This window comes from Podarcis raffonei, chromosome 6, assembly GCF_027172205.1.
Source record: "Podarcis raffonei isolate rPodRaf1 chromosome 6, rPodRaf1.pri, whole genome shotgun sequence".
Taxonomy (NCBI): Eukaryota; Metazoa; Chordata; class Lepidosauria; order Squamata; family Lacertidae; genus Podarcis; species Podarcis raffonei.
This window is the reverse complement of record NC_070607.1, coordinates 27,322,776-27,350,309: the sequence shown is the minus strand read 5'-3', so window position 1 is coordinate 27,350,309 and position 27,534 is coordinate 27,322,776. Positions and strand designations below refer to the sequence as shown.

The 27,534-nt window shown below is 43.8% G+C and overlaps 1 protein-coding gene across 1 annotated transcript; it reads left to right on the top strand.

Moving 5' to 3' along the window:
- The first annotated feature begins 1,604 nt into the window (after window positions 1-1,604).
- Window positions 1,605-26,837, top strand: EPHX4 (epoxide hydrolase 4). Its single transcript, XM_053391782.1, has 7 exons — window positions 1,605-2,109; window positions 7,937-8,022; window positions 18,732-18,889; window positions 20,829-20,957; window positions 22,533-22,636; window positions 23,446-23,594; window positions 25,898-26,837. Exons 1-7 carry the CDS (start codon window positions 1,822-1,824, stop codon window positions 26,127-26,129), a joined length of 1,146 nt encoding a protein of 381 aa, XP_053247757.1. The 5' UTR covers window positions 1,605-1,821; the 3' UTR covers window positions 26,130-26,837.
- Window positions 26,838-27,534: the final 697 nt, after the last annotated feature.

Here is a 27,534-nt window from a genome sequence, read left to right as displayed (position 1 = left end):
GTCCCGCCCAAACTCTATGATAGCGTCATAAGCTGCTGGAAGCCATTGTTTGATGCAATGGCCCCACGAGAGTTGTTCTGATTATTAAATGGGAGAGGCGAATTGAATATGACACTTTGCTTTTTAGAGGAAAGAAGTCCTAAAAGCCACTACATCCCACTAGCTCTGGAAACTCTTACTGGTATATTCTGTTTTAAACTCACTCTATATATCTATATATATCTTGCAGATATATATATGGCAGATTATATTTCAATAAAATGTTTGTGGGCTTCCATAAACATTTAACTCCCCCCCACAAAACCCCACAAAATAACAGTCTCTCTCCCCCTGTGCCTGTTTACTCAGGCATTACAGTGGTGCCCCGCAAGACGAACGCCTCGCAAGACGGAAAACCCGCTAGACGAAAGGGTTTTCCGTTTTGGAGGCGCTTCGCAAAACGAATTTTCCTATGGGCTTCCTTCGCAAGATGAAAGCCCATAGGGAAATATCCGGGACAGCGGCGAAGCGCAGCGCGTCTTCCCCACTGTCCTCGGACCTCCTCCGAAGGCTGGCGGTGGGGCGGAGAGACCTCCTCCCGCCGCCAGCCTTCGGAAGGCTCCTCCGAAGGCTGGCGGTGGGGCGGAGAGACCTCCTCCCGCCGCCAGCCTTCAGAAGGCTGCTCCGAAGGCTGGCGGCGGGAGGAGGTCTCTCCGCCCCACCGCCAGCCTTCGGAAGGCTACTCCGAAGGCTGGCGGTGGGGCGGAGAGACCTCCTCCCCGCGCCAGCCTTCAGATGGCTGTCCTGAAGACTTGCGGTGGGAGGAGGGTTTTCCTTCCCACCGCCAACATTCAGAATGCTGTTCTGAATGTTGGCGGTGGGGAGGAAAAACCCTCCTCCCACCGCAAGCCCCGTGAACAGAGAAGCGCTGCGCGCCTTCCCCTCTGTTCCTGTACCTGTCCTGAAGGCTTGCGGTGGGGAGAAAAGCCCTTCTCCGCACCGCCAGCCTGGCAAGCGGTCTCCATAGGAACGCATTAATTGATTTTCAATGCATTCCTATGGGAAACCGTGCTTCGCAAGACGAAAAACTCGCAAGAAGAAAAAACTTGCGGAACGAATTAATTTCGTCTTGCGAGGCACCACTGTAGTTCGCTGGGCCAGGCCAACAGTGAAGTTAAAGGGCTGCCCCGCCCTCAATAAATGTTGTTGTTGTTAATATGATGATGATACACGGTAACAGGGGTGTCAACTTGAATATCAAATATTGGGGTTGGGGGGACACCAGGTAAGCCGCACCCCACAGAATCGATCACATGACATGGTACACGCACACCATTTGAATGGCGATGCCCATGAACTGGGGGTGGGGGGCTGGAGCCCCACAAGTATTTTATTGGAGGGGCAGAGTTGACCCCAGGGAGCTGGCTCCTGCGGATCACCGCCGAATAACCCCCCACGAAGCGCGACGACGCAAAATACACTGAATGAAAAGCAGTATTGTTGTTATTATTATTATTATTATGAACGCACACGCGACACGTAACGGCCCCCCTTCACACGTGCAGCCGGTCTGCGGCCAAGTGACGCGCCTGTGCACGTGCGAGCCGATCCTCCGCGTGCGCGGCGCCCCTCTGAGCCTTCCTTCGGCGAGCCGAGCGAGGGCCGCGGGCTGGAGGCGACGTGCGCGCCGGCAGAAGCGCGGGACTCCTCCTCGGTCTCTTTCGCCTCCCTCCCGCCTCCCCCCGTCTCTCCATCTGGTTCGGTCCTCGCGATGCCCTCGTCGGTTCGTGCCTCCCGCTGGCGCAGCCCATCTCTCCTCCGCTGAAGGGGGGGCGGCGGCGGATGGAGAGATCGAGAGCGCGAGTCGCCTCTCCCGCTTCGTGCCTCGTCGCCTCGCTCTCCCCCGGGCTGGCCATCCTCCCCGGCCGGCTGATGGTGACACTCCGGTCCGTGCTCTTCTGGGCTCTCGTGTACGCTTACTGCGGCCTGTGCGCCTGCAGGGAGCTGCTGAAACTTTTGTGGAGCCTCGGCACGAGGCCGGCCAAGACCTTCCAGTGGCTCATCCGGGAGAACCCGCCGGGCTGCCTCAACGACCCTTGCTGGGGGACTCACTGCTATGTCCGGATCAAGGTAAACAGGAGCTTGCGGGGAGGGACGGCGCCGTCCTCACGAGCTGCGGGGTCTGCGTGTCTGCGGGGAGGGAGCCTCGCTTCTGCTGCCCAGGGCAAAGGGGGCACTCGATCGCCCTCTTCGTGGGAAAGGACAAGCACAGGCAGAAAGAGGCTTGCCTTGCTTTCTTCCTCTCCCTCCCTCTCTTTTTCTCCTTCCTTCCCTCCTTCCCAGTTCTGTCGCTGCTGGAAAACAAGGCAGGATGCAGCCCATAGAAAGGGTTGTGTTTGCTCCACAAACACACACATTGCTGCAGATAGATGGGTGCACACACATGTCATCCTGTGCGCGCACACACACACAACATATATAAATTTGGGGAGGCAGGGGGCGTTATGGAGGAGGCGGGCTTGCAAGCAGCAGTCCATTTCTGAGATGCGAACAGTGAGAATAAGTCCAAGCGAGCTCTCTGGTGTGTCCTGGTGTTGACGGACCACGCGTTTTGTCTGGTTGCGATGTGCCAAAACCTACAGCAGGTCATGATCTGTGTGGGTCATGATGGGTACAAAGCCATTGTGTGTGACTTGGTTTCGACATTCCTGTCTGGAACAGACGCCCCCTGCCCCCCCCCAAGAGAGAGAAAGCCTTGAGAGGAAATGCGAATATAAGCAACCAGTGTGCAGACATGAGAGGCAATGCATTCAAGGTGATTTGCAAACACGCTACTCAACCTTGCTTCAGGAAAAAGTCTGGGTGCTTAACCTAACTCCTGGTTTGCCCGATCCTCTTAATCTCTGCAGGCACCGAGTAAAAGTCCAGTATCCGGTCCATATGTGGTATCTGGGGCAGAACGTTTTGGTGAGAAGGCAGTGGTGGATCTTTCTTTAATCAGATTTATTTGTAATTTTAAAAATGCTTGGAGAGTAGGTACACTCTTCCAGCATGCACACAGAAAGGTCTGCGAGCCCACACTGGGGGGAGTCAAAATTGTCTAGTCTCAAGGCAGAAACTGTGGTGGCTCGTGAATCAAATGTCATCTTTGAAGTGCAGAGGCCATGTCCTTGATTCCAGGTCCCAAATTGCTTCAGCAGCATTCATATCTCTGACTTGCCCCGGATTCATCAACTCAGCACCATCAACTCAGGGAAGAAGGACATTGGTGGGACTAGTTTATTGATTCTTTTGCCCTTCCAAAATGATAAATAGAAGATGCACTATACTCATCTACAATTGTTTGCAGGCTTCATTTTCTCATTAATAAAAAGTAGCCCATTAGTGTTCCCAGGAGCTGTGCAGAATGAAGATATGACATGCTCCTGCCTATTGAAAAGAAATACAAGGTAGGTCAGAATGGCAAAGCTAGTTGGTCATCAGATCCAATCCACCCCACTGGTTCTAGTCCTACCCCATAGAGCATCAGAGATCATGGTGTGCTCGACACCCCTTCAGATATTGGCCCCCATCATGCCTCACCTTAATATTTTCCTGCCAAACCTACCCAACCTACCCAACTCTTTCAAGCATCTTCCAACGGCTTGATGCATGGATAGTGCTTAAGTAGAATTCCACATTGCATACGAATATTAGGGAGGCACAAACCAGAACTTCCTCATGTTGATTTTTTCCTCTCTGACTGCTAATGTATAGAATCGGTTACTCTTTGCCATGATATTAGCATGCTGTATGGCTTCCCCCACCCCGCCAGCACCAACCAAATGATGTGAGCCAATTCAGATGTGAGGATCCCAACATGGGATAAAAGAATTCTACACAATGGGGTGGGGGAGAACTTGGCACATGGAATCCACTTTCAGTGACATCCCGTGTCCTGTGTAGCAAGCGGTTCTGTCCTTTAAATGGTTCTGAAACTGTATCTTTCCATGCATTGATCCACTACCAAAAGGAAGGAAGGAAACTTAGAAGAGCCCTGCCCATTCAGGACAAAGTGCTTTTGGGTAGACCACAAACAGGACATGAGATCAGATGTATCTGGAAAAGTTAGATTTGCGAGTTTCCTTGCAGTTTGTTGGAAAGAGCTTGAAATGCAGCGGCACTGACGATAATGACTCCCGTTAAGAACTTCACGTGCTTGTTGTGAAACATTGGAAGAAAAATATATTGCAGAGTTGGAACTTCGATATGCACTTAATTTCTATAATGCCGTTGAAATTTTCCCTAAGAAAATGAATTAGCAGTATATATCAAAGCATTGTAAGGTATGTAAAAGCACTGTTGATACTTTAAATTGAATTACCCACCCAGTCAGTTAGCGGTAGTTAAGTACTCTTAACTACAATAGAAATAAATTATGTAGACGTAATGGCTGTGGAGAAAATTCCTATAAACGAAAGAATAGAAATCTATGCTCAATCTATAAAACCATAGCTAACTTGAAATTTTAGTGAGAAGCTCTTTTCATGTACATCTAAAATCAAGCAAGTTTTATTTATGGCGATAAAGTATTTAACAGCGAGTCATGTGGCTATTATTCTAAAACTTAGGACATATGCCAATATCTAGAACCCGATGCAAACAAATTTGCATGGCAATTTATTTCCCTTGCTCTGAAATGAACAAAGCAAGTTTTGTAGCCATAAGAGTAAGATGAAGGAGAACCTCTCTCTAGAAGGGTGGCTGGGCTGCAAGGCTGGGACAGTCCCATCTCCAGGAAGCACCCTGTTTGAGTGAGTACAAGTGTGCCGTTAAATAGAACTTGCCATGGTTTGTTCTTGTGGCAGAACTGCTAGGCACTTGGCAGCCATAAAACCAGCACAGTGTCAAGTTAAGCACCACTTGCGGGAGTGCCAGCTTGGACCCACAACCGTGGGTGCCAGGGGCTGTGGGTACCATATAGTGTGCATGGCCCTGGAGCCGAAATTTGTGGGTGCTCGGCCCCTTCCTGGGGAATTTTGTGGGTGCTTAGGCACCCCAGGATCCCAGAGAGTCGGCACTATGACCACATACCTCCACCACTGCCTCATTTTGTCCTCGGGGAAAGGTGCTGGGTGTCCTCTCACATGCAGCAGTATTCAGAAGCGCACACTGGCTGTCTCCAGTGAATTACTTCATAAGATGCTGCTGCTGCATACTTTATCAGCTAATTGCATGTTGATTTGGCCATCAATCTCATCATCTGTCTTGCAATGGCACTTCAGGCCTACTGACTTTTTTTGTAAAATAAATTAAGTGCCTCTTGAATATTAATTCATTGAATAAAGGCATGAAACACCGTTCCCCATATCAGTCAGTCTGGGCTGCTCATGCTGTGGGTGGGATAGGGCCTTCTCTGTGGTGGTGCCCCAGCTACAGAATCCTCCCCAGCCCTCCTGGAAGCATGGATGAATACAACACTGCTTCCATTGCTTGGTAAAACACACACTTACTTTCTTAGGCCTTTGCATGTTTTGTTGGATTGCTTTATGAAATTGTTTTGTATTGTTCTGCTAGATAATGAATTTAAATTTTAATGAGTTGTTTTATGTATCTGTTGGAATCCACTCTGTGAACACGAGGTGATGAAAAGTGGTCCATAAATGCAAAAAAGGAAAAATACAGTGTGAATTTTTGTTTGCTGCAAAACAGCTTTGGAGATGGGAGGGGCAGATGCACAACATCACAGATACTAGCCAATCAGCTCCTGACAGAGTTGCTTTCTGCATGGAGAGGGAAATGTTTGTCAAAAGATAATGTTTAGAGCTCTTCAGCTGGAGAAGAAAATTTTTGTGTCACTTCTGTTTTGCGTGGTTTTTTTCCTTGATAACAGCTTATTCCATTAGTTCCAAGAATATTTATAGAATTAATTAATTAAGTACGTATAAGGAGGAAGGATCAGATTATGATTAAATTAGTTTAGCAAGCATGGCTTTTCCTACTCTGGGAATTGTTGTTCTGCGAAGGAATAACTGGAGGGCAGAGAACCTGTGACCCAATATTGCTGGACAACAATCCCCACCGTTCCTCACCATTGGCCATGAAGGTTGGGGCTGATGGGACAGCTCATGTGGTCCACCAACATGAGCAGAGCTTCCCTTTACTACTGTGAGGAATCTGCAACATCTTCACAATCCAGCTGTGAGGGAGTGAGGAGAAGCCAGGTCATATATACACTGGCTTTAAGATGTCCTTGGCTTTACTGCTTAGAGAAACCTTAGTTCCCAAGCGCTTTAGCAATTTTGCCACAGGATTCATTTTACCACGACTTCAGAATAATGAAGCGGCAGCCACATCAACCTCTCTCAATTATCCGGAGCCATCTTCTTGCACTGCAGCTGAGTGTTCGCCTCTCACAGCTGGCTGATGTCAAGCATGAAATGAAGAGAGGCTCTCAAGATAGTTGCTAACAGACAAGGATCCACAGCGCCTGGCTGGTGTCCTTATTAGCACTCTCAGCAGAGAGCTTGTTTGTTGATCTGAAATAGTATGAGAAGTAATGTGACAACCGGTTGAAGTAGAAGTTTGCCTGACACCACTATGGCCCTATTAAGGCTTCGGCGGAAAGCCTGTACAGTTGCAGTGTCCGACCTAGGGTACGTACACACTGTCTTAATTTTGCAGAAGCCAATGCTCCTGATAAGGCGACAGAGGACAGGTGTCTGCAGCATATTTCATAACAAGCTCCAATTAGCTCTCTTTTCCAGGTGTTGCCTGTCATCCCTGCCTGAACCAGAAACAAGGAACTGCATAAATCCTTTTAAGTGCTTGCTTGATTTGTGCAAAGTCGCCATAAAGTGGAACTTCCCCACGTTCCTCCTCCTCTGTTCCTCCCATGCTCCTCCACTCTCCTTGGAAATATCTGGATGCACATCCACAAATAGCACAAGAATCCATAAAACAAGGAGTTGTGAAATAGTCCTGCTAAGGTGCAGACAGACGGCAAATATTCCTGGAGGTGGGGACAGTGTGCTCTCAAGTAAGTTTGACCAGTCCGATGCCATGTGATGGAGAGCCTGGTGTGAATATTAGAACGGTCAGCCGGTTAGAGAAATCTTAACTAATACTGTGCATATATTTTCAGGGTTTATTTTGGATGGTGACCTCATGTGCCACACTAGGCACCAAGGGGAAGGGCAGAACGCACACAGAAGGTCTCATGTTCGACATCCCTTCCCAAAGAGCCACTGCTGGTACAGTCGTACCTCAGAAGCCGAACAGAATCCATTCCGGAAGTCCATTCGACTTGCAAAAGGTTCAAAAACCAAGGCGTGGCTTCCAATTGGCTGCAGGAAGCTTCTGCAGCCAATTGGAAGCCACGGAACCCACGTCTGACATTCGGGTTCCAAAGAACGTTCACACACTCACTTCCGGGTTTGCAGCGTTCGGGAGCCAAAACGTTTGAGTCGCAAGGCATTTGACTTACGAGGTACGACAGTACTGAGCTACCAGACTAATGATTTGATTCAGTATAAAGCAGCTTTCTATATTCCTATTCCTTTCTGTGTGTGAGAGAGGAGAAAGATCTCAGAAGTTGCCTACCTGCCACCCATTCTGAAAGTACTTACATTAGAAAATAATTAACATTTTACAAAGACCACTGCTCAGGTAATTGGAGGCCCTCTTTTCATCGGTCTGAAGCTTTTAAACTGGTGATGCATTGTATTCTTGTTTATAACTGCACCTTCAGTGATAATGCAGCCGAACCCATCAAGAAATGAAAGGGAGCGAGTTGAAAGAAAACATGATGGCATGCGAGTGGTCTTATGAATGCAGAAAAATACTGGACTGCTGCAACTTTCCGTGTGACTCTTGAGAAGCACGAAATTCAAGCTATCCTTTGAACAAAGCTCTTCTCCATACCTGAACATTCATCGGTGAATATAAAAACACAACTTGTCTTCTCTTTCACTTCCAGGATTCCGGGTTAAGATTCCACTATGTGGCTGCTGGAGAGAGGGGCAAGCCGCTTATGCTGCTTCTTCATGGCTTTCCGGAGTTCTGGTAAAACTCTTCCTTTATGTTAGTTTTATGCCACATATGCTTCTGTTTATGAACTACATATGCAAGATCAATACCCATGTGTGTTTCGTTATAGTTATTATTAATCTGTACAGAGGCACCAGCTTCCCTTGACAATTGGGGAGTCCCAACGGGACATCGTGCGATGTCTGAACATTGAGGTGGGCCCAGTCCCCTTAAAAAAAAACCAACCCAACATTTGGGGGGGTGGGAAACTGCCTCAGCCCCTAGGAATCAGCACCTATGAATCTGTATCCTGCTTTTGTCCAAGAACACTTAAATTAGTAGCTATTGTATCATACATGCCTTGATCAAGGCATGGTAACTGGTATTACCCATACATGTTGCACATAGCAGACAGGGACCTAAATCCTAATTGTCTACCCGCTACCTGAAAATTTGACATGTGTATGTGTACTTGAAAGGCAATCAAGGTCAGTGTGTATAGGAGTGCAAATTAAACCTTATCAAAGTTGTTTTGCAGGGATGGGGGACCCATGGCTTTCCACGTGTTGCTGGAGTTCATCTCCCATCATTCCCACCCAACACGGCCAGTGGTCAGAGATGAAGGGAGTTGTATCCCAGCAACATCTCTGGAAGAGCACCGTTCCTGCGCTGTTGTTTGGTTATATGACTCCAATTCACTTTTTCTGTGGATTTTGCCCTATTAGTTATATTTTATACAGGGGTGCCAACTTGAGTAAAATATTGGGGGGCAGTAATCCCCCCATAATCAACCACATGATGTGGTGCATACACACCATTTGAATGGCAATGCCCATCAGTTTGGGGGAGCAGCCCCCCAAAATATTTTATTGGGGGGCGAAGCCCCTAGGAGTTGGCTCCTATGGCTTTATAAATGCCACAAAAGGCTATAGCTTCAAATGTAAAGTATTTACTGTCCAAAATTTGTTTTGTTTTTCATTTTTATTAAAGAGAAAACATTTTTTAAAAAATCTTACGTTGTAACAAAGGAAAGGAAAGTCAGAGAAAACAGGGCACCAACTTACCATTTGTGTTCTAACATATTAAAAGTTACCTTCTTTTCCATAAATCTATCAATCTGCATTCCTAAGAAACATAATAATAAGATACGAAGTAATACAAACTTAAATAAGAGAGCAAACATGAAGGGGTTGCGGATAGCATTTTCTATCATATATTAACCAAAGTCATGTTGCTATTCTTTTTTATACAATGGAAAACTTCATTCTAAGTTTTAAAAAAAAGAAAAAAAAGTCGGGCATTCCAAATACCAGCAAATACTTTAAAGAAAGATACTAAAGTATCTACCAGTTAATCAGGAACTGATCTTCTACCAGCCTAGGGGCCAAACCAAATATGTGTGTATGCTTGAAGGTGAGGATCTATGGGCCACTCTGGACAACCTGTTTATTGAGTGTTCATCCTGATTTGCTTGTAAAGATTATGCGGAGGTTACATTATAGCCGATCTTTACTGAGCATTTGTGTTTATTTGTTTCCAGGGCAGTTATACAACAGCAAGCATTTGTCCTACATCCATTCTGATTTACGGGGTGTTTATACATCTTCCTGTTAAGTCATTCTTCTCCACTTTTTAGTGCGTTTCACTTTCCAGACCACTGATTTTCTCAAAAACGGATTTGTTGCAAAATAGTGACACTCCGGAGGCACCCTATGTTTGCCGCTATATTGTGGAAGTGAAATACCTAAATTGGCTGTCCCTGACCAAATTATAAAGTTACAACCTTTAATGATTCCAGCAACTTTAAAACGGAGAAACAGGTACATATTTGCCCTGGACAGTTCATAACCTCACACCCTTGTTCCATGCTCCAGCGTCCCACCAGGTCAAATTGGAGTGCATGGGGATGGGAGCAAAACTCACCCACTTCACCTAAACATTTACCTCCCCATGCTGTGCTGCATTAATTCGTACCCCCAACAAGCCGGCTAAGATGTTGGAAGTGACGTCAGCGGGAGCAAAACACAGGGAAGACTCTGGTTCTCTGGGGCTACTTTATTCCCTAGACCAGAGTTTCCCAAACTTAAGTCTCCCACTGTTTTTGAACTACAACTCCCATTATCCCTAGCTAGCAGGACCAGTGGTTAGGGATGATGGGAAGTGTAGTCCAAAAACAGCAGTTTGGGAAACCCTGGTCTAGACAATAATTGTGGGTCTGAAAGTGTGTTTTCTGATCCATCACTGTGGGGTGACATTGATCCTCTTGGCGCCAACTTCTGGTAAGGGTTTCACAATTGAATATCTGCATCTGATGTCCTGTATGAAATTAAAAGGTGAGCTATAAAATGAAAGTTTGGAATAGTTCTGTTTCATATGACTTGAAGGCATTTCCCCCTTCCTTACTTGTGAAATTTGGCCATAACTTGATTAAAATTTGATAGGGCCCAGATAAAATTGCCTCATCAGCCAGGTAGATGACCATCCCTGGTTGACAATATGGCTTGTAGCTTATGTATCTAACTAGTTTAATGGAATATAAGGTAAACAATTTGCTATATAGGCCAACATTAGCATAACACCGCAGTTCACACTGGTGCTATTTTATTTTTTTAAATACAGTATTGAAATAATTTATGAGGTTAAAAATATGTATGATTGACTGTGGGAGAATCACGGCATAAAGTACTCCAGCTAAAAATACCATAGTTATCTACGCAGATTGTATTTATGATGCTGGTGCCTTTTATTGAAACAAAAAGATGAAATGATCACTGAAGAGCATTTCAAAGTGCCTGAAAAACTTCCACTTTTAAAGAGTGAAAACAAGTTGTGCAAGAGTAACTCATATTTACAAAATGGGTTAGCATCTTGTTTCAAGGTTAAAGTTTGGGCAAACAAAATAAATAGTCAAAATAAACTGATACGGAGAAGATGAGAAGGCAAAATTAGCTGATTACATACACCATTGACTGTAAGTATCTCTTAATGTCTTCTTCTTCTTTGGCAATCACTCGTAGCTGAGTAAGATTGTCTTCCATAAACACGGTTTTAACAATGAGTCTGTAAGTGACTCTGGAGGCCAATACTGGATCCACACGTCCTTCCACAGTGAGGACATTGGTTTCCGGGCAGGAGTTGATCATGGTGTGGATTTGCCAAGTGTGACTTCCTCTTAGCACGTTTCTCCCTTGCGTCCCGTGTTCGAGTGTCTTCAAAGCCCATGACACCTTTGGTAAAGCTGTTCTCCAGCTGGAGCGCTTGTAGGCCAGTGTTTCCCAGTTATCAGTGTTTATACTACATTTTAAAGATTTGCCTTGAGACAGTCTTTAAACCTCTTTTGTTGACCACCAGCATTACGCTTTCCATTTTTAAGTTCGTAATAGAGTAGTTGCTTTGGAAGACGATCATCAGGCATCTGCACAACATGACCAGTCCAACAAAGTTGATGTTGAAGAATCATTGCTTCAACACTGGTGATCTTTGCTTCTTCTTCTTAATGTATAGTCCATATGTATCTACCCAAACCTTAAGTCTGAGTGACTCTGTTGAATGAAGTGAGGCAGATAACCATCAAGATAAGGGCCTTTTTGATAGTGGTACCCTGGCTAAAGAACAGCCTTCCCAGAGAGATTTGCCTGGAACCATCCTTGTGGTCTTTTCATCCTCTCTGTTCACTCCAGGCTTTTAAATAATTTTAAAATCTGTGTTTTAACTTGGGGGGGTGCGATGGCTCTTGTTTTCATCTTTGGATTTTTATGGTTTCAGCTCTTATTTTGCATTTAAATTGTTTTCATACTTATTTGTTTTAAGTTGCCCAGAGAGCTTCATGCAATTGGATGTCATACAAATGTTGCAAAACAACAACAACAACAACAACCCAGTACTACAAATAAAAGGGGGGAATCAATAATAATCTCAAGTCATAGGTGGAAGGGCGGGGTTCAATTCATACATTATTTTTAAAAACAAATTTTTATTGGTTTTTAAACAAATACAATAACCATTAAACACTTACCCAGCAGTACATGTAATTGTGTTTGTTTTCAATCCTTACATTACTGCAGTGGTGACTTGATCATAGAATCATAGAATTGTAGAGTTCAAGGGTATGCCAAAGGTCATTTGATCCAAACCCCTGTGATGCAGGAATCTCATCCACAAGGAAGCTTCTGATCTGACTAGTTAATTGGATAGTCTAAGAATTAATCCAGAGGTAGCCAAGCCAATACCTTCTTCGGGTATGGTTGGACTAAAACTCCCATCATCCCTGACCTTGGCCTTGCAGGTTGGGGATATTGAGATTCTAGTCCAACATCATTTGGAAATTAGGGTGTGTAAGTCAGTGGGCAAACTCTGATGCTTTTAAAAACCTTTACCTCTATTGCTAAACTTGATCCAAACCTCAAGAGTGCAGCTTCGGACAAGTAGCACGATGCTCATATAGTTTTTGTTCCTAGTAGCAGTTTGGCTACTGTAATAACATATGAATGGGGAATAAGTTTGATGGGAAACAGATATAAAGATTTCATGCTGTGAAATACGTTATAGCCACATGCGAGATGCTAATAATATGCTAATAATTGGCATATTTTCTAAATACGCAAATATTTACACTGTTGGGCTTGGGGTATCCTTTGCTTTTGCTTGTCTGAAGAACCTTCATGGTAGTCTAGAGAATTGTCTGAGGTAACTACGCACTTCTATGGGTAAAAGCAGCCTGGCCAGTGCTTAGAGAGGGAAACAGAAAGATTCTAAGCTTCTCCCAGAGATAGGTATGATTTATTTATTTTACATAACTGATATGCTATAAATGGGTTTGCAGAAAATAGGACTTGCTTCTCATGAACAGCATTCATAGGGAGATTGGCCCAGGCTTCACAGTTTAAACAACAACAATAGGGCTCTGGGGAAATTGGAGTGGGACTGAAAAAGACGCCATTGTGTTTCCTGAGCACTGCATATTTGGGAAGAAGAGGGGGACTGTGGAGCCTTTGAAAACTGGACCCACCAAAATAAATAGCATCTCCAATGAAAAGAAAATCTATACTTTGGACTATCCAACAATTTATTCAGAGTTTAAAATAATAGAGAGAGAAAGGCAAACAGGATGTGAAGGGGGAAAATATAAAAAATTTCCTTCCAGTAGCACCTTAGAGACCAACTAAGTTTGTTATTGGTATGAGCTTCCGTGTGCATGCACACTTCTACAAATATATCTAGGATGTGAATAGAGATGCAAGATCCTTTTCAAACTATTTTTAACGAAGCTTTTAAAAATATTTTAAATTATTCAAAGTGGTGTGTCCCCCAGCTTGTCATGGCCGTTCAGTGACAATGGAAACTGATGGGCAATTAGGCAGCTCTTTGTCCAAGCCATCTTAGAATGCACTTTGAGCCACCCACCTGACAGGATGCGTTTTCAGACCAGTTTTGTTTAAGATAATGTGCAATGGAGAAGACTCCTTTGTGCATTATTTACGGATGGCAATACTGCGTCAAGATATCTGGGGGTTTTTATGTTGATCAACTCCATGCAAATAGAGATCTATAAAGGTCCATTGTTGGGTGTTTTGGAGTGTTGGTGTTTTTATGTGCCAGTCTTAGATATCAGAAAATTTCTGTGTAGTTGAAAAGCACAGCTTTATAACACACACTGTGTATGCAGAAAAGCCTTTGCTCAATCCCTAGCAAAGAAGGGATGTGAAAAATGGGAAGAAGACAGGTGGGGGCCCTGGGAGTAGGGATGTGAGGGGCCATAAGGAGAGGGGGGAAACAGCCATGAAGGGGGGCGGGTGAGTGAGAAACACCCAGCTAGGGAAAGAGATTGGGATTTGTGTGACAGGGTTGGCTATTAGGGAAAGAGGATTGCAGAGAAAGGGGTGGGTTGGGTTGGCAGAGGGGAAATGAGTGTTGATTAAGGGATGTACATATCATCATTTGAAGGGATGCGGGTGGCACTGTGGGTTAAACCACAGAGCCTAGGACTTGCCGATCAGAAGGTTGGCGGTTCGGATCCCCGCGACGGGGTGAGCTCCCGTTGCTCGGTGCCTGCTCCTGCCAACCTAGCTGTTCAAAAGCACGTCAAAGTGAAAGTAGATAAATAGGTACCGCTCTGGCGGGAAGGTAAACGGCGTTTCCGTGTGCTGCTCTGGTTTGCCAGAAGCGGCTTAGTCATGCTGGCCACATGATCCGGAAGAAGAGTTTGGATTTGATATCCCGCCTTTCACTCCCTTTAAGGAGTCTCAAAGCGGCTAACATTCTCCTTTCCCTTCCTCCCCCACAACAAACACTCTGTGGGGTGAGTGGGGCTGAGAGACTTCAAAGAAGTGTGACTGGCCCAAGGTCACCCAGCAGCTGCATGTGGAGGAGCGGAGACACGAACCCGGTTCCCCAGATTACGAGACTACCGCTCTTAATTGTTTGATTATTTGATTATTTGATTATTTGATTGTTGTTAGCCGCCCTGAGCCCGGCTTCGGCTGGGGAGGGCGGGATATAAATAAAATTTATTATTATTATTATTATTATTATTATTATTAACCACTACACCATACTGGCTCTCCAGGAAGCTGTACACCGGCTCCCTCGGCCAATAAAGCGAGATGAGCGTCGCAACCCCAGAGTCGGCCACGACTGGACCTAATGGTCAGGGGTCCCTTTACAGTGGTACCTCTGGTTATGTACTTAATTCGTTCCAGAGGTCCGTTCTTAACCTGAAACTGTTCTTAACCTGAAGCACCACTTTCGCTAATGGGGCCTCCCACTGCTGCTGCGCTGCTGCCGGTCGATTTCTGTTCTCATCCTGAAGCAAAGTTCTTAACCCGAGGTATTTCTGGGTTAGCGGAGTCTGTAACCTGAAGCGTATGTAACCCGAGGTACCACTGAACTTTATATCATCATTTACTCTGGTTCCAGTGTGCTCCCACCACTGCTGCTTAAAACCGAGTGAACATGACATCAGCCACAATATACATGCATCCTGTAGTTTCTCGAGAAATACTCCTAACTGATGCATTTCCCCTCAAATCAGCTTCCATCCGACTTGAAAACTCAAGCCGCAGTTAAGTTCAGCCGTAACGTGCATGCAGAAGACACCTTCCTTCAGTAGCAGTTTAGGGGGTTGCAGACATGGGGGAACGAAACAGGTAATGCTTTCGGGGCGACCACCACACCCTCTCTGGTGTGCGCAGCAAGCGTTAGTGCGACTTGAAGCACAGTGAGGGGAAACGACATTGCAGCATTTTAAGCTACTAATGTGTACATACCGTTTACTGAAGAGGAACTGACTTGAGGCAGATGCTGGGTGAGTAATGCATTTGGGAGGAATTTATCAGATGGTGCTTTTCCTATTAATCTTGGGTGAACAAAGCAATTTTAGAGGAATGCGTTTGGAGGTGATTGGGGGAAAATAATGAGCTCGCTTTCTGTGAAACTGGTGTTCTGCTGGAACTGAAAAATGTAGGCGCAAAGGAGTCTACCTGTGCCTGGTTTTATGCTTCCTGTGCCTGGTTTTGCCTTCCATTAAATGGGTGTGCTTCATTGTGCTAGTTACATTTGTGACTAATCACATCCACAGTTGCCATTTTACAACTGACCATGCCCCCATGGTAGCCATCTTTGCAATAATGTCCACAACACTTTCTTAAAATTCCCAATGTGCCTTTGGGCTGAAAAGATTGAGATCTTTGCATACTTTCCTGTGCAATCTGGAAATTTCAGAGTCAAAGTTCAATAGTTCTACAGGCATAATTATATGTAGGTGAGTCTCTTCTCCTTGCTAACAACAAGGCAGTTATATAGGCTTAAATGACCAGGTGATGTATAGTACATTATTATTAGCTTTAGTTGCAATAGAATTCATTGCCACACACCGTATATAGCACCTTCCAGGATCCTTTTAATCTTGACCCCTTTGTTATCCAGTCATAGTCAATTATAGGTTTAAATGAATAATATTCAAACTCAGGCTATTTGTGCTTATTTAATTCATTTTTCTTATTAACTTCCTAAAATATAATACATTTGAGTGGTTCTACCCAGGTACTACTGGTGAAATTATATGGAAGTACCAAATCACTGACAGCTGTTAATCTTCATCATAAGAGACAGCTGAGATTGACTGAAGAACTGATTGAGAAATACAGCAGGAAGGAAAAAAATCACAGAATTTCGTTAATTTGCTGCATGTGTTACATCCTCTTTTGAGCTGGAGAGCAAACAAGTTTTCTTGCTTTTTATCTTCTGAAAAAGAGCCAAACTTTATCCATCTGATTACTCCTGAGGCCTATTTCTTCTGGTCCAGATAGTCGTTTGTTTGTTTGTTTGTTTGTTTGTTTGTTGTTTTAAAAGGCAAAAAAGATGAGAAAGAAAGCTTTATTTTTACATTATCGAAGTCAATTCAGTACCCTTTTTAAAGGTGCCCAGGGCTACTATAAAGACATACTTTAGCCACATTCATTCCTGTATTTACTCATACAGATATTTCATGAGAGCAAAATGGCAGGGGAAGGCAATGGCCCAGAAATGTCCTCCTTCAAACGGGATACATCTAGCTGCATCAGTTTCCCAGATTATGGCAGAAAGTCTACGAGAAGCTCATGAGGCAGAGCAAAGAGGAGCAGCAAGTCACGGAAGTGGCTGTGTTAACAGTATAGCAATGAAGCATTTTCCTTTCGATGAGCAAGTACTGGAATCTTACTGTATGTTTGGGAACATTTGGGGTCTCCCCACCTCACAATAGGTAACCAGAGCATATCAGTATCAGACAAAGACTCATATGCCTAGCGCTAGATCAGCAAACAATGGCGCAGGTTTCCAGAGAAAGCCCCTCGGCCATAGCTGTCAAGTGTCCGTTATTTGAAGGGACAGTCCCTTATTCCAGCGCCATGTCCCGCTGCTGTCCCTTATTGATGGATGTCCCTTAAATGTCCCTTAAATCATGTCCCTTAAATTATGTCCCTTAAATTTCAAAGGAAGCAGCTCCTCTCCCTCCCTCCCTGCCGGCCAGGGAGGAGGGGGGCTCCAACTGTGTTGCTTGGCTGTGTTGCTCACCCAATAAGAAGTCTAAGAATGACTGGGGGGTGGAGCTTGCATGCCTTGTGTGTGGCTAGTTAATGCAAGCTGAGGGGTTTTTTGAATGCTAGACGCCATTTTGTTGCACGTGCTGCTGCAAACTTTGCAATGCAAAGCCAGGCCGGGGAGCCATCTTAAGTTGAGGCTGCATAGGCCTTGTGGTGCATGTGATTCAGATTCTATTCAGTTGAACCTCTGGTTACAAAGTTGGTTGGACAGTGTTCTCGAAGCTACCCAGCATGAGTTTGACCAGACTGCAGGAGGACAGGAAGACTGGAGTGCCTGGAACAGGTGAGGCTGCAGGTCCCTTATTTTGGGTGCTGGTCCCTTATTTTCAAGGCTGCTGGTCCCTTATTTTCAAAACTGTAAGTTGACAGCTATGCCCTCGGCTCTAAAGTTGTTTTGCTTTCAGACGACTCGCAGCTGTCTCCTCCCACCTCCAAATTCAAAATTACAGTGGTACCTTGGGCTAAGTTCTTAATTCGTTCCGGAAGTCCGTACTTAACCTGAAACTGTTCTTAACCTGAAGCACCACTTTAGCTAATGGGGCCTCCTGCTGCTGCTGCGCTGCCAGAGCACAATTTCTGTTCTCATCCTGAAGCAATGTTCTTAACCTGAAGCACTAGTTCTGGGTTTGCGGAGTCTGTAACCTGAAGCGTATGTAACCTGAAGCGTATGTAACCCAAGGTACCACTGTATTAAATTGGCTCCAAGCTGCTTTTCTGACCTCACATGAACTACAGTACAGGCTTTCTCTATATGACTTCCCCTCACAACTCAAATCAGGAGTATTAAACTAGCAAGTATTACCTGGAGAGAGATTCCCAAGTATCAGAAGACTGTCTCCTATAACTAGCTTCCATTGATCATTCTGAGCTATTAACAGTGCATCAAACTAACCAATGATGATATCTCAGGCTCAGGAACCAAGAAGAAAAGAAATTTTTTAAAAGTATGGGAAATGTTTATAATGTATATACAAAATCATTGTAAACAGGTTAAAACATTAGCAGGGTTTTAAATGCATTTGTAATGTAATGGAAACTACAGATAATTTAGGAAGATGAAGATTTTAGACAAGTATTGATATGCAGATGAAAACAGAATTAAGAGGACCCATGGATGGGTTGGAGAGGAAGTCAGGAGATTCAGAGTAATCTCAATACATGAATGTGTAAGATATCTGGATGTAACTTTATCATTATTCTTTATTGTTTCTCTTTCTTTCTTTTCTTTTTTAACATTGGAAATCAAATTACAAAATAAAAATAAAAATGATGATCTTTCAGCATCCATAACAAGACATCTTTACTAAAGGTGTAGGGACATCGTAGTTACATTCTGCATTGGGCACAGGAGTTAGGCTAGATGATATCCAACTCTGTATTTCTGTGAGGTAAAGTGATGCCTTGTTGATGCGGTGAATGTATCACCTTGTTTTGAGTTGTTTTGATCTGATGCAGCAAGATCAATATTGCGGGTTTTTGCTTCTGTGCAGTTTTTGTTTCTTCTTTTTTATATAAAAAATGCTGGTATAACATCTTTCTTGAATTCAGGTTTGTGATCTTTTATGTTTCTGGTGTGAACTGCTTTTCTAAAAATAAGGTAAAACAGCTTATCAACCTTAAGTTAAAAAAAATACTAGGAAGTAAAACATTTTTCTTCTTTAATAGGTACTCCTGGCGTCATCAAATGCGGGAATTTAAGAGCGAATACCGAGTTGTGGCCTTGGATTTGAGAGGTTACGGAGAAACCGATGCCCCTGCCCAGAGAGAGAATTACAAGCTAGACTGTCTGATTACAGATATAAAGGATATATTGGAGTCTCTTGGTGTGTTCATAGCATCCAAGCTGCCCAGCATATAATAATCCTAAAAGGGGGAACGATAACATTTCCCCTTTAACAAATTCTTGTTTAAATATGGCTGTTCATGTGTGCAGTGCATGCTATTTTTCTTAATTTAAATCTTAATTCAGGGAAATTTGTGTGGATTTTTAAAAGCTGCGATTCTTGAGCTGTTTATCAAAAATTCCTTACTTGAATCGGAATGAAAGCGTCAACACATGCAGTGCTCACATGCTGGGAGTTAAATGGAAAGGTCTTTCTCAACAATAAAGCCCAGTAGAAAGACAGCCAGAATGCATTTGCTCCAGGTAGACCACCCGTTGCACGGAAACTACAATTTATCCAGCAGCAAATCCGCATTAAGTTGCCAATGGGAAAATGCAATTCTCGCCCACACCCTGAGCAAATGCAGTTTCTATGGGGAAGATGACTGTAATTCGTTTACAGGCACTTACTGGTTTGATGGCCAGCGCCACAGCTTTCCCCAACCTACATAAATTCTTGGATGGCTGCTTAAGCAGAGAAAAACTCCTCTCCCTCAGCTTCCTCGAGGGTCGTGCTGTCTCATTCTTCTGCGCTGGAACACAGTCTTCTGATATGCCCCCCTCCCCCCCCAAAAGAGGAGCTGTGTATGTGAGGGAATGAAAAGAAGGAAGGCCATCTCCACATAGCAAGACTATCCCTGCCCTCAACAAAACAACATACAAATGAGTTGCTTGCAAGTATTGTATTTGCGATGAAAGAAAGCACATATCTGTGGGGATATGGAACCTAAGGTAAATTGAGGTAGATGTTAAGCGTCTGAAAAGGCCAAACGTTTCTATCTGTCGGACCGACAGACAGATATGAAACCACAGCAAGCATCTCAATCCGTAAGACAGAAGGTTGTAAAAGGGGCTTCGTTTTTCTTGTAATTTTTAAAAATCTCTCTTTCCTGGTTGTATAATATTGCAGCCTTATTCCCCCACCCTTCTTGTTATAAGTTGATAAAGGGACGTGGGTGGCGCTGTTGTCTAAACCACTGAACCTTTTGGGCTTGCTGATCAGAAGGTCTCTGGTCTGAATCCACACAATGGACTGAGCTCCCGTTGCTCTGTCCCAGCTTCTGCCAACCTAGCAGTTCTAAAGCACACCATTGCAAGTAGAAAAGCTGTTTGCGGACAAACACTGGCTCCCTTGGCCTGAAAAGTGAGATGAGTGCCGCACCCCATAGTTGCCTTTGACTGGACTTAACCATCCAGGGGTCCTTTACCTCATAAGGTAAAGGTAAAGGGACCCCTGACCATTAGGTCCAGTCGTGACTGACTCTGGGGTTGCGGCGCTCATCTCGATTTATTGGCCGAGGGAGCCAGCATACAGCTTCTGGGTCATGTGGCCAGCATGACTAAGCTGCTTCTGGCGAACCAGAGCAGCATACGGAAATGCCGTTTACCTTCCTGCCAGTGCGGTACCTATTTATCTACTTGCACTTTGAGGTGCTTTCGAACTGCTAGGTTGGCAGGAGCAGGGACCGAGCAACAAGAGCTCACCCCGTCACAGGGATTCGAACCGCCGACATTCTGATCGGCAAGCCCAGGCTGTGTGGTTTAACCCACAGCACCACATGCGTCCCTCCTTTACCTTATAAGTTGCTCTAAAACACGTGCTGGAATATAAATAAACTCCAGTTACGAAATAGGGGGGAAAGGGCTTTTAAGAAATTTCCCACCTTGTTGCTATGTTGTATCCCATGATTCTGAAAGCAGTTTATTAATAGAAGCACCCACCTATCGTGGTATGAATAATTTGCCAAGGGGTGAGTTGGGAGGGGCAGGGATGTAATTGAGACATACTGCAACTTCTGCTGTCATTCCCTTTGATGTGATAATATATTTGGATGCAACTGCTGGTAAACAACTATCAGAAATCTATTTTTAAATAACAGGGTACAGCAAGTGTGTGCTGATTGGTCACGACTGGGGTGGAATGATTGCTTGGCTAGCTGCTATTTGTTACCCAGAAATGGTGACGAAGCTGATTGTTGTGAATTTCCCCCATCCTTCAGTTTTTACAGGTAAGTTTTTGGGGAGATGGGATCCAATGTTCTATCTGTCTGTAGCATTCTCATCTTTAAGCAGAGATGTGAGGTGCTGTTTTTTCTAGAAAAAGAGGTGCCAAGCCCCGGTGCCAAGTTAAGAACAGAGTGGATTTGAATTGGAAGAATAAACATACCCAGGTGCCTCAAGCCATTAGAGAAAATGGTAGAGCAAACTTCTTCAGAAACATAAGTACATAAAAAGAGCCACGTTGGTTTATACCAAAGGCCCATCTAAATCAGTATTCTGCTCAACTCAGTGGCTCACCAGTAGCCAATAGGAATTATTCAAACCCATAAGTGCTGAGCACTTGCGACTCCCAGCAGCTGCTTTTCAGAGGTATAATGCTTCTGAGACCAGGGTGGATTTGATTTAAATCAAATCAATTTAAATCACAATTTAAATCACTTTTTATAGAAAGACTCATTCTTGCTGGTAGAATCTTAATATTTAGAACCAGATGAAGGGTTTCATTTTTGGAATAATAAATTTTCAGAGTAGTTTTTACAGTTATATCAAAAGTTACTGATTTGGTTATACTATTAGAAATACATAGACAGATAATTATGAAATTATTGTGAGGTTTAATAAGTTAACTGTTTATATTTGGATAACTTTTCTGCTGTACTTTATTGGAAGGAGAAAAACAATCATTTCCTTAATAACAATTTAAACAATTTATTTAACTAAAACAATAACATTATAGCATCTGTATCTATGTTTGTTAACTGATGTGGTTAAACAATTTTTTTAAAAAAAACTTAGACTGAGTTTTAGCACACATGAAAAACTTAAATCCTTATTTCCTGATGAATAGCCTTTGGACTATAGTGTAACATAAATAGAAAGCTATCTTTAGAAAGATTTTTCCTCCAAAAGCATTTATTTTAAAAATCCGATTTAAATTTTTAAAAATCTTTTTTTATTTTTTTAAAAAATCATTGATTTTTATCCACCCTGTCTGAGACTGAACATACAGTACAAAGTGTCATGACTAATAGGCATCGATAGCCCACGTGGTCAGAATGAAAGGGAGGTTCAAGTCGGCAGAACCTAGGGTTGCCATATTTCAAAAAGTGAAAACCAGCTTTTTTAAAGTGTTCCCTATGATCCAGGCCAAAGCACCACCTTTCGGAAATTCCCGAAAGCTTAGCACTTCTGTGTTCTCTCCCTCCTGCTTCTGTAAGATTAAGGAGAAAATAAGGTGTACGAGCTGCGATCCGAAGTGCAGTTCCTAGAGAATAAGTCTCCATGAACGTGATTGGACTTTCTTTCTGGGTAAACGTGCATAGGATTGTCTGCAAGATTACTAATTCCTAGGTGCAAAAGGATATTAACATTTTATCATAACTCGAAATCTTCAGCTTTTCATTTCAATTCACAGGTGTGTTTCCCTTTTCATCATCATCATCATCATCATCATCATCATCATCATCATTTATTTGCCTTTCCACAAAATTGTGCCCAAAGTGCCTCACAGCATATGAAATAAGCCATAATAAATACACCAAGCTTAAAAAAAACCAACCCCAAATATGTCTTTTCTTTTCAAGAATACATTCTACGACATCCATCACAAATGATTAAATCTGCCTACTACTACTTCTTCCAAATGCCATGGTTTCCTGAACTTATGTTTACGATAAATGATTTTAAGGTAAGTGTGCCAAGAGAGAGAATTTGTATCGTTTGTGGAAACATTGCTGCGCAGAAAAGAAAGGTATGTTTTTAATGCATCCAACCAGGGATGGACAGATCTCCTTGGCACGACATTGAATACAAACCCACAGTCCCCAACACGTTCCAGAACACCTTGGAACTGTTTCAGAGCTAGGGAAATTTGAATTGGTCCACATTTATCAGCTTTGCAGTTTCCAAAACAACATGCAGACTGGAACAGACCTGTCCTTCAAAATTTGCACTTACCCCAATTTTGCAATGCAGTTCTCCAACCAGTATTTACAAAGACACATATTTATGGGGAAAGTGCACCTAAAAATGAAAGTACTCGTGAAAATAATATACAGAAATGCATTATATTAGGGAAAACTCACAAAAATTTGTACGTGAGACAAAACTGCATATAAAAATGTGTTGTGTGGATTTTTTAAAATAAAAAAATGCTAATTGCTGCAAAATGTGGAAAATTGCAGATTGGGGAAAAATGAGAAACTGGGAAAACTGAAATTGAAATATCCTTCCATACTTATTCAGCATAGCCTGTTCTTACCTTGCTTCAGTAACTGGGGGTTAATTTTTTGAAATCACGTACTTCTGCAAAGTTGGGGTTTCCACTGAGGCGGCTGATGCCACCTTATTGTCCATAACTTCTGAAGGTGGGAAATAGAGGTATGATAACAGAAGAATTAATATAAAGCAAATGAGAGACAATTACAGTGCTTATGAATGATAACTGTCTAGTAATTTTGGACAGATTTAATTCTTGTTACTTATTTGTTGCCATAGATTCTGAAAAGCCTCTTTACTGGCCAGTCAAGTGGAATTGGAAGGAAGGGCTGCAGGCTAACAGCGGAAGATATTGAAGCTTACCTATATGTATTCTCCCAACCAGGTGCACTAACCGGTCCCATTAATCACTATAGAAACCTTTTCAGGTCAGTCTATTGTTCTTTGATCAATCACATAATATGAGCCACTGTTCACAAGCACAACCTAGAGGTGTTCGGGTACAGAGTATGGCTTAATTTAGGTGCAGAAGTCATTACCATGCACTATACACTGTGGGTTAAACCACAGGGCCTAGGACTTGCCGATCAGAAGGTCGGCGGTTTGAATCCCCGCGACGGGGTGAGCTCCCGTTGCTCGGTCCCTGCTCCTGCCAACCTAGCAGTTTGAAAGCACGTCAAAGTGCAAGTAGATAAATAGGTACCACTCCAGCGGGAAGGTGAATGGTGTTTCCATGTGCTGCTCTGGTTCGCCAGAAGCGGCTTAGTCATGCTGGCCACATGACCCGGAAGCTGTACGATGGCTCCCTCGGCCAATAAAGTGAGATGAGCGCCGCAACCACAGAGTCGGTCGCGACTGGACCTAATGGTCAGGGGTCCCTTTACCTTTATACATGCATACAGAAACATAGCAGTCACTTCTCAAAGCTCTGTAAGAGATAAAATGGGAGTGTTTGGTGGCCTTAGTGTGAATTTTCTACCTTGAAACTCAGTTCAGACTCTCTGAAATGCCTCTGGGGCATGGGGGAGGAAGGACAAAACTAGTTTGGAAATGGATGTTCAGCCGGGGGGTATATGACTTTTCTTAATTTGAAATTTATCTAAAGGAGGAGGATGGTAAATGTTATGTATGCAGCATAGGCTAAGTCCAGGCTGCTTGCATGCCATTGCAGACCTACGCCTTGATGTCTCCTGGAGCTCAGGAGCCTTCAGCTGCAGAAGAAAAGACGGGAAGGATTCTAAAACGCTCCAATGGTATTTGCTGGTAGCTGGCAAGCAGCCATCCCTGCTGCGATAGGGCCAGTGTTGTGATTTGCTAGTTGCAGCATAAGGCAACCTATCACAGGCAGGCTGGGCCGGTTTAAGGTATATACCGTATTTTTCGCCTTATAGGGCGCACCGGCCCATAGGGCACACCTAGGGTTTTTTTGGGGGGGGAATAAAGAAAAAAAAAATTCCCCCAGGCGCGGGGCTGGGGCGGGGGAAGCCCAAGCTTCCCCCGACCCCAGCCCCCAGAACAGGAACTCCCGTGGGCTCCCAAGGCTTGCGGATAGCTTCCTGAAGCCTGGAGAGCAAGAGGGGTCGGTGCGCACCAACCCCTCTCGCTCTCCAGGCTTCAGTGAAAGCCTGCATTCACCCCATAGGACACACACACATTTCCCCTTCATTTTTGGAGGGGAAAAAGTGCGCCCTATAGGGCGAAAAATACTGTATACTGGGCCAAATGCCCCCTTTTGTCATTATTGTTCCTGATGTGTCATTAAATTCTCTTTAGCTGAATCTAGGCCTCGAGTCCTGCTCGAACCCACCTACCCTTCAGTAATGTCACTTGAAAGTTGCAGTCTAATTTGCCTTTAATACGGGATGAGTTTATATGAAGAGAAAAGCCCTGTTTTCCTTTGTTCCTTATAAATGTGTCCTCGTGTGGCTAACAGGGGTATAGGCTGATAACCAATTGTGGCACACTTGGCTAGTGGACTTCTGCTTGTGCAACTAGCACTCCCCATTCCTGCCTTCCCATGTGCTCCCGAAATCCGCTCCATAGGGTTCCCTAACCCTCTTGATCAGATGGGGGATGCATTGCCACAAGAGAGAAAGGAGCAGTCCAACTCTGATCACACAATCGGATCTGATTTCTTTCCGCAGGCCCTCTTGATCAGATGAGGGATGCATTGCCACAAGAGAGAAAGGAGCAGTCCAACTCTGATCACACAATCGGATCTGATTTCTTTCCGCAGGGCCTTTAAGACAGGGTTGTTCCACTTGGCCTTTGGCTTGGAATCAATTTGATTCCCTCCCCCTCTTTCTTTTTCCTTTCTCCTCCTGTGATGAGGCTGCATTTTAATTGTTTTAATGTTGTATTTTAATCTTGTTTTTAAGTTGTATTCATTCAACTCGTTTTTATTATTGGTTGTTAGCCGCCCTGAGCCCGGCCTTGGCTGGGGAGGGCGGGGTATAAATAAAAATTATTATTATTATTATTAAAGCTAGTAGTAGCCCCAGATTGTATTTTGTATCCCTGCCTGAATCGAAGGAAGGTAGGCCCAGATAAACATGGCAGTGCAGAAATATATACAGACCTGTGTCCACACTGGCTACACAAGTTAGCCTGATTTCAGGTTGGATCTCTCTTGGTGGATTGGAGTGACAGACTATGAAATGAAATTAAACCTGATCCGTTTGTCCTGATTTTTAAAATAATAAGATCTTTCTTTTCTTTTCTTTTTTTAAAGTTGCTTGCCTCTGCAGCACCATGAGGTCACCATGCCCACTCTGTTGCTGTGGGGAGAAAAAGATCCTTTCATGGAGGTTGAGATGGCAGAAATCACAAGGATTTATGTAAAAAATCAGTTTAGACTTACGATTCTGTCCGAAGCCAGTCACTGGCTCCAACAAGATCAGCCTGACATTGTGAACAAGTTGATATGGACTTTCCTGAAAGAAGAGTCAAGAAAAAGAGAGTGACTGTTGTTGTTTTTTGCTGGCACAATCTAAATGTTAAAATTAATTGTGATCAGGGCCATATTTGCAGCAAACCTTAGACCTGAGCTCTGCTAGAGAAAATGTTTTTCAATGTACTGTACGTATTGATGCCAATGTTATTACAAGAAGGTGGTGTAAGACTCTGTAATGTTAATGTTGGTTTTACCTGTATTCTGTATTTTGCACATGAAACACTTGCCTTAAAAATGTTTGTGCTTGTACAATAAGGAACTCATAGAAAGTTGCTTAGTTTTGGTTACTCACTTGCTTTAAAATTCTAATGTGTGGTGCCTTTAACAAATTTATAATGATGAATCAGTGCAGGGGTACCAGATGTAAAAGAAGTTATTATTGGTATGATGATCAATTTTCATTCTACTGGTTGGAATTTTTTTTACTGTATTTTTACCATTAAAAATGTTAACAGGTCTTTTGGTCTACATATTACTGCAAAAGCCTAAAGAAAACAAAACTTGTGTCTGGGAACATTTTGAGATCCTAAAGTGACAAATAAGATGTAATTGTGCTAAGTTGATAGCTGCTTGTCCGGTGATGTAAACTGGAGAAAAAACCTAGGATGTATAGACATAGTGTTTCAACAACTAAAATAGAGAATGAAGAACTATGACGACTTATGTATCCTAGTATTTGCCTTGTTCTAATAAACTGCAACTAACATGGTGCCCTGTACCCAGCTCTTTATAGCGAGTTTTCTAAATGTATGACAGAAACACTAGGTATCCATTCATGATTGGTTGACTCCTTTGTGATATCATTATCCCAATTACCAGGGAGGCATTCCTCATCCTAATCCCCTCTTGCTGTGGGACTGTGACCTATCTGTACCATACATTTAAAGCGGTATCATACCAGAGACGCCTTCCCCAAAGAATTATGGGAAGTGTAGTTTGTTAAGGTTGCTGCAGGTTGCTAGGAGGCTATTACCACCTTCACAAAACTACAAGTTTTAATGGTTTAATGATCCATACCTCTTTCCCAGGGAATTCTGGACATTGAAGCTCTGTGAAGGAAATTGGGGTCTCCTAAGAACGCTGCAGACGGATGCGGGTGGCGCTGTGGTCTAAACCACAGAACCTAGGACGTGCCGCTCAGAAGGTCGCGGTTCGAATCCCCGCGACAGGGTGCGCTCCCGTTGCTCAGTCCCTGCTCCTGCCAACCTAGCAGTTTGAAAGCATGTCAAAGTGCAAGTAGATAAATAGGTACCACTCCGGCGGGAAGGTAAACGGCGATTCCGTGCGCTGCTCTGGTTCGCCAGAAGCGGCTTAGTCATGCTGGCCACATGACCTGGAAGCTGTACGACGGCTCCCTAGGCAAATAAAGCGAGATGAGCGCCGCAACCCCAGAGTCGGCCACGACTGGTCAGGGG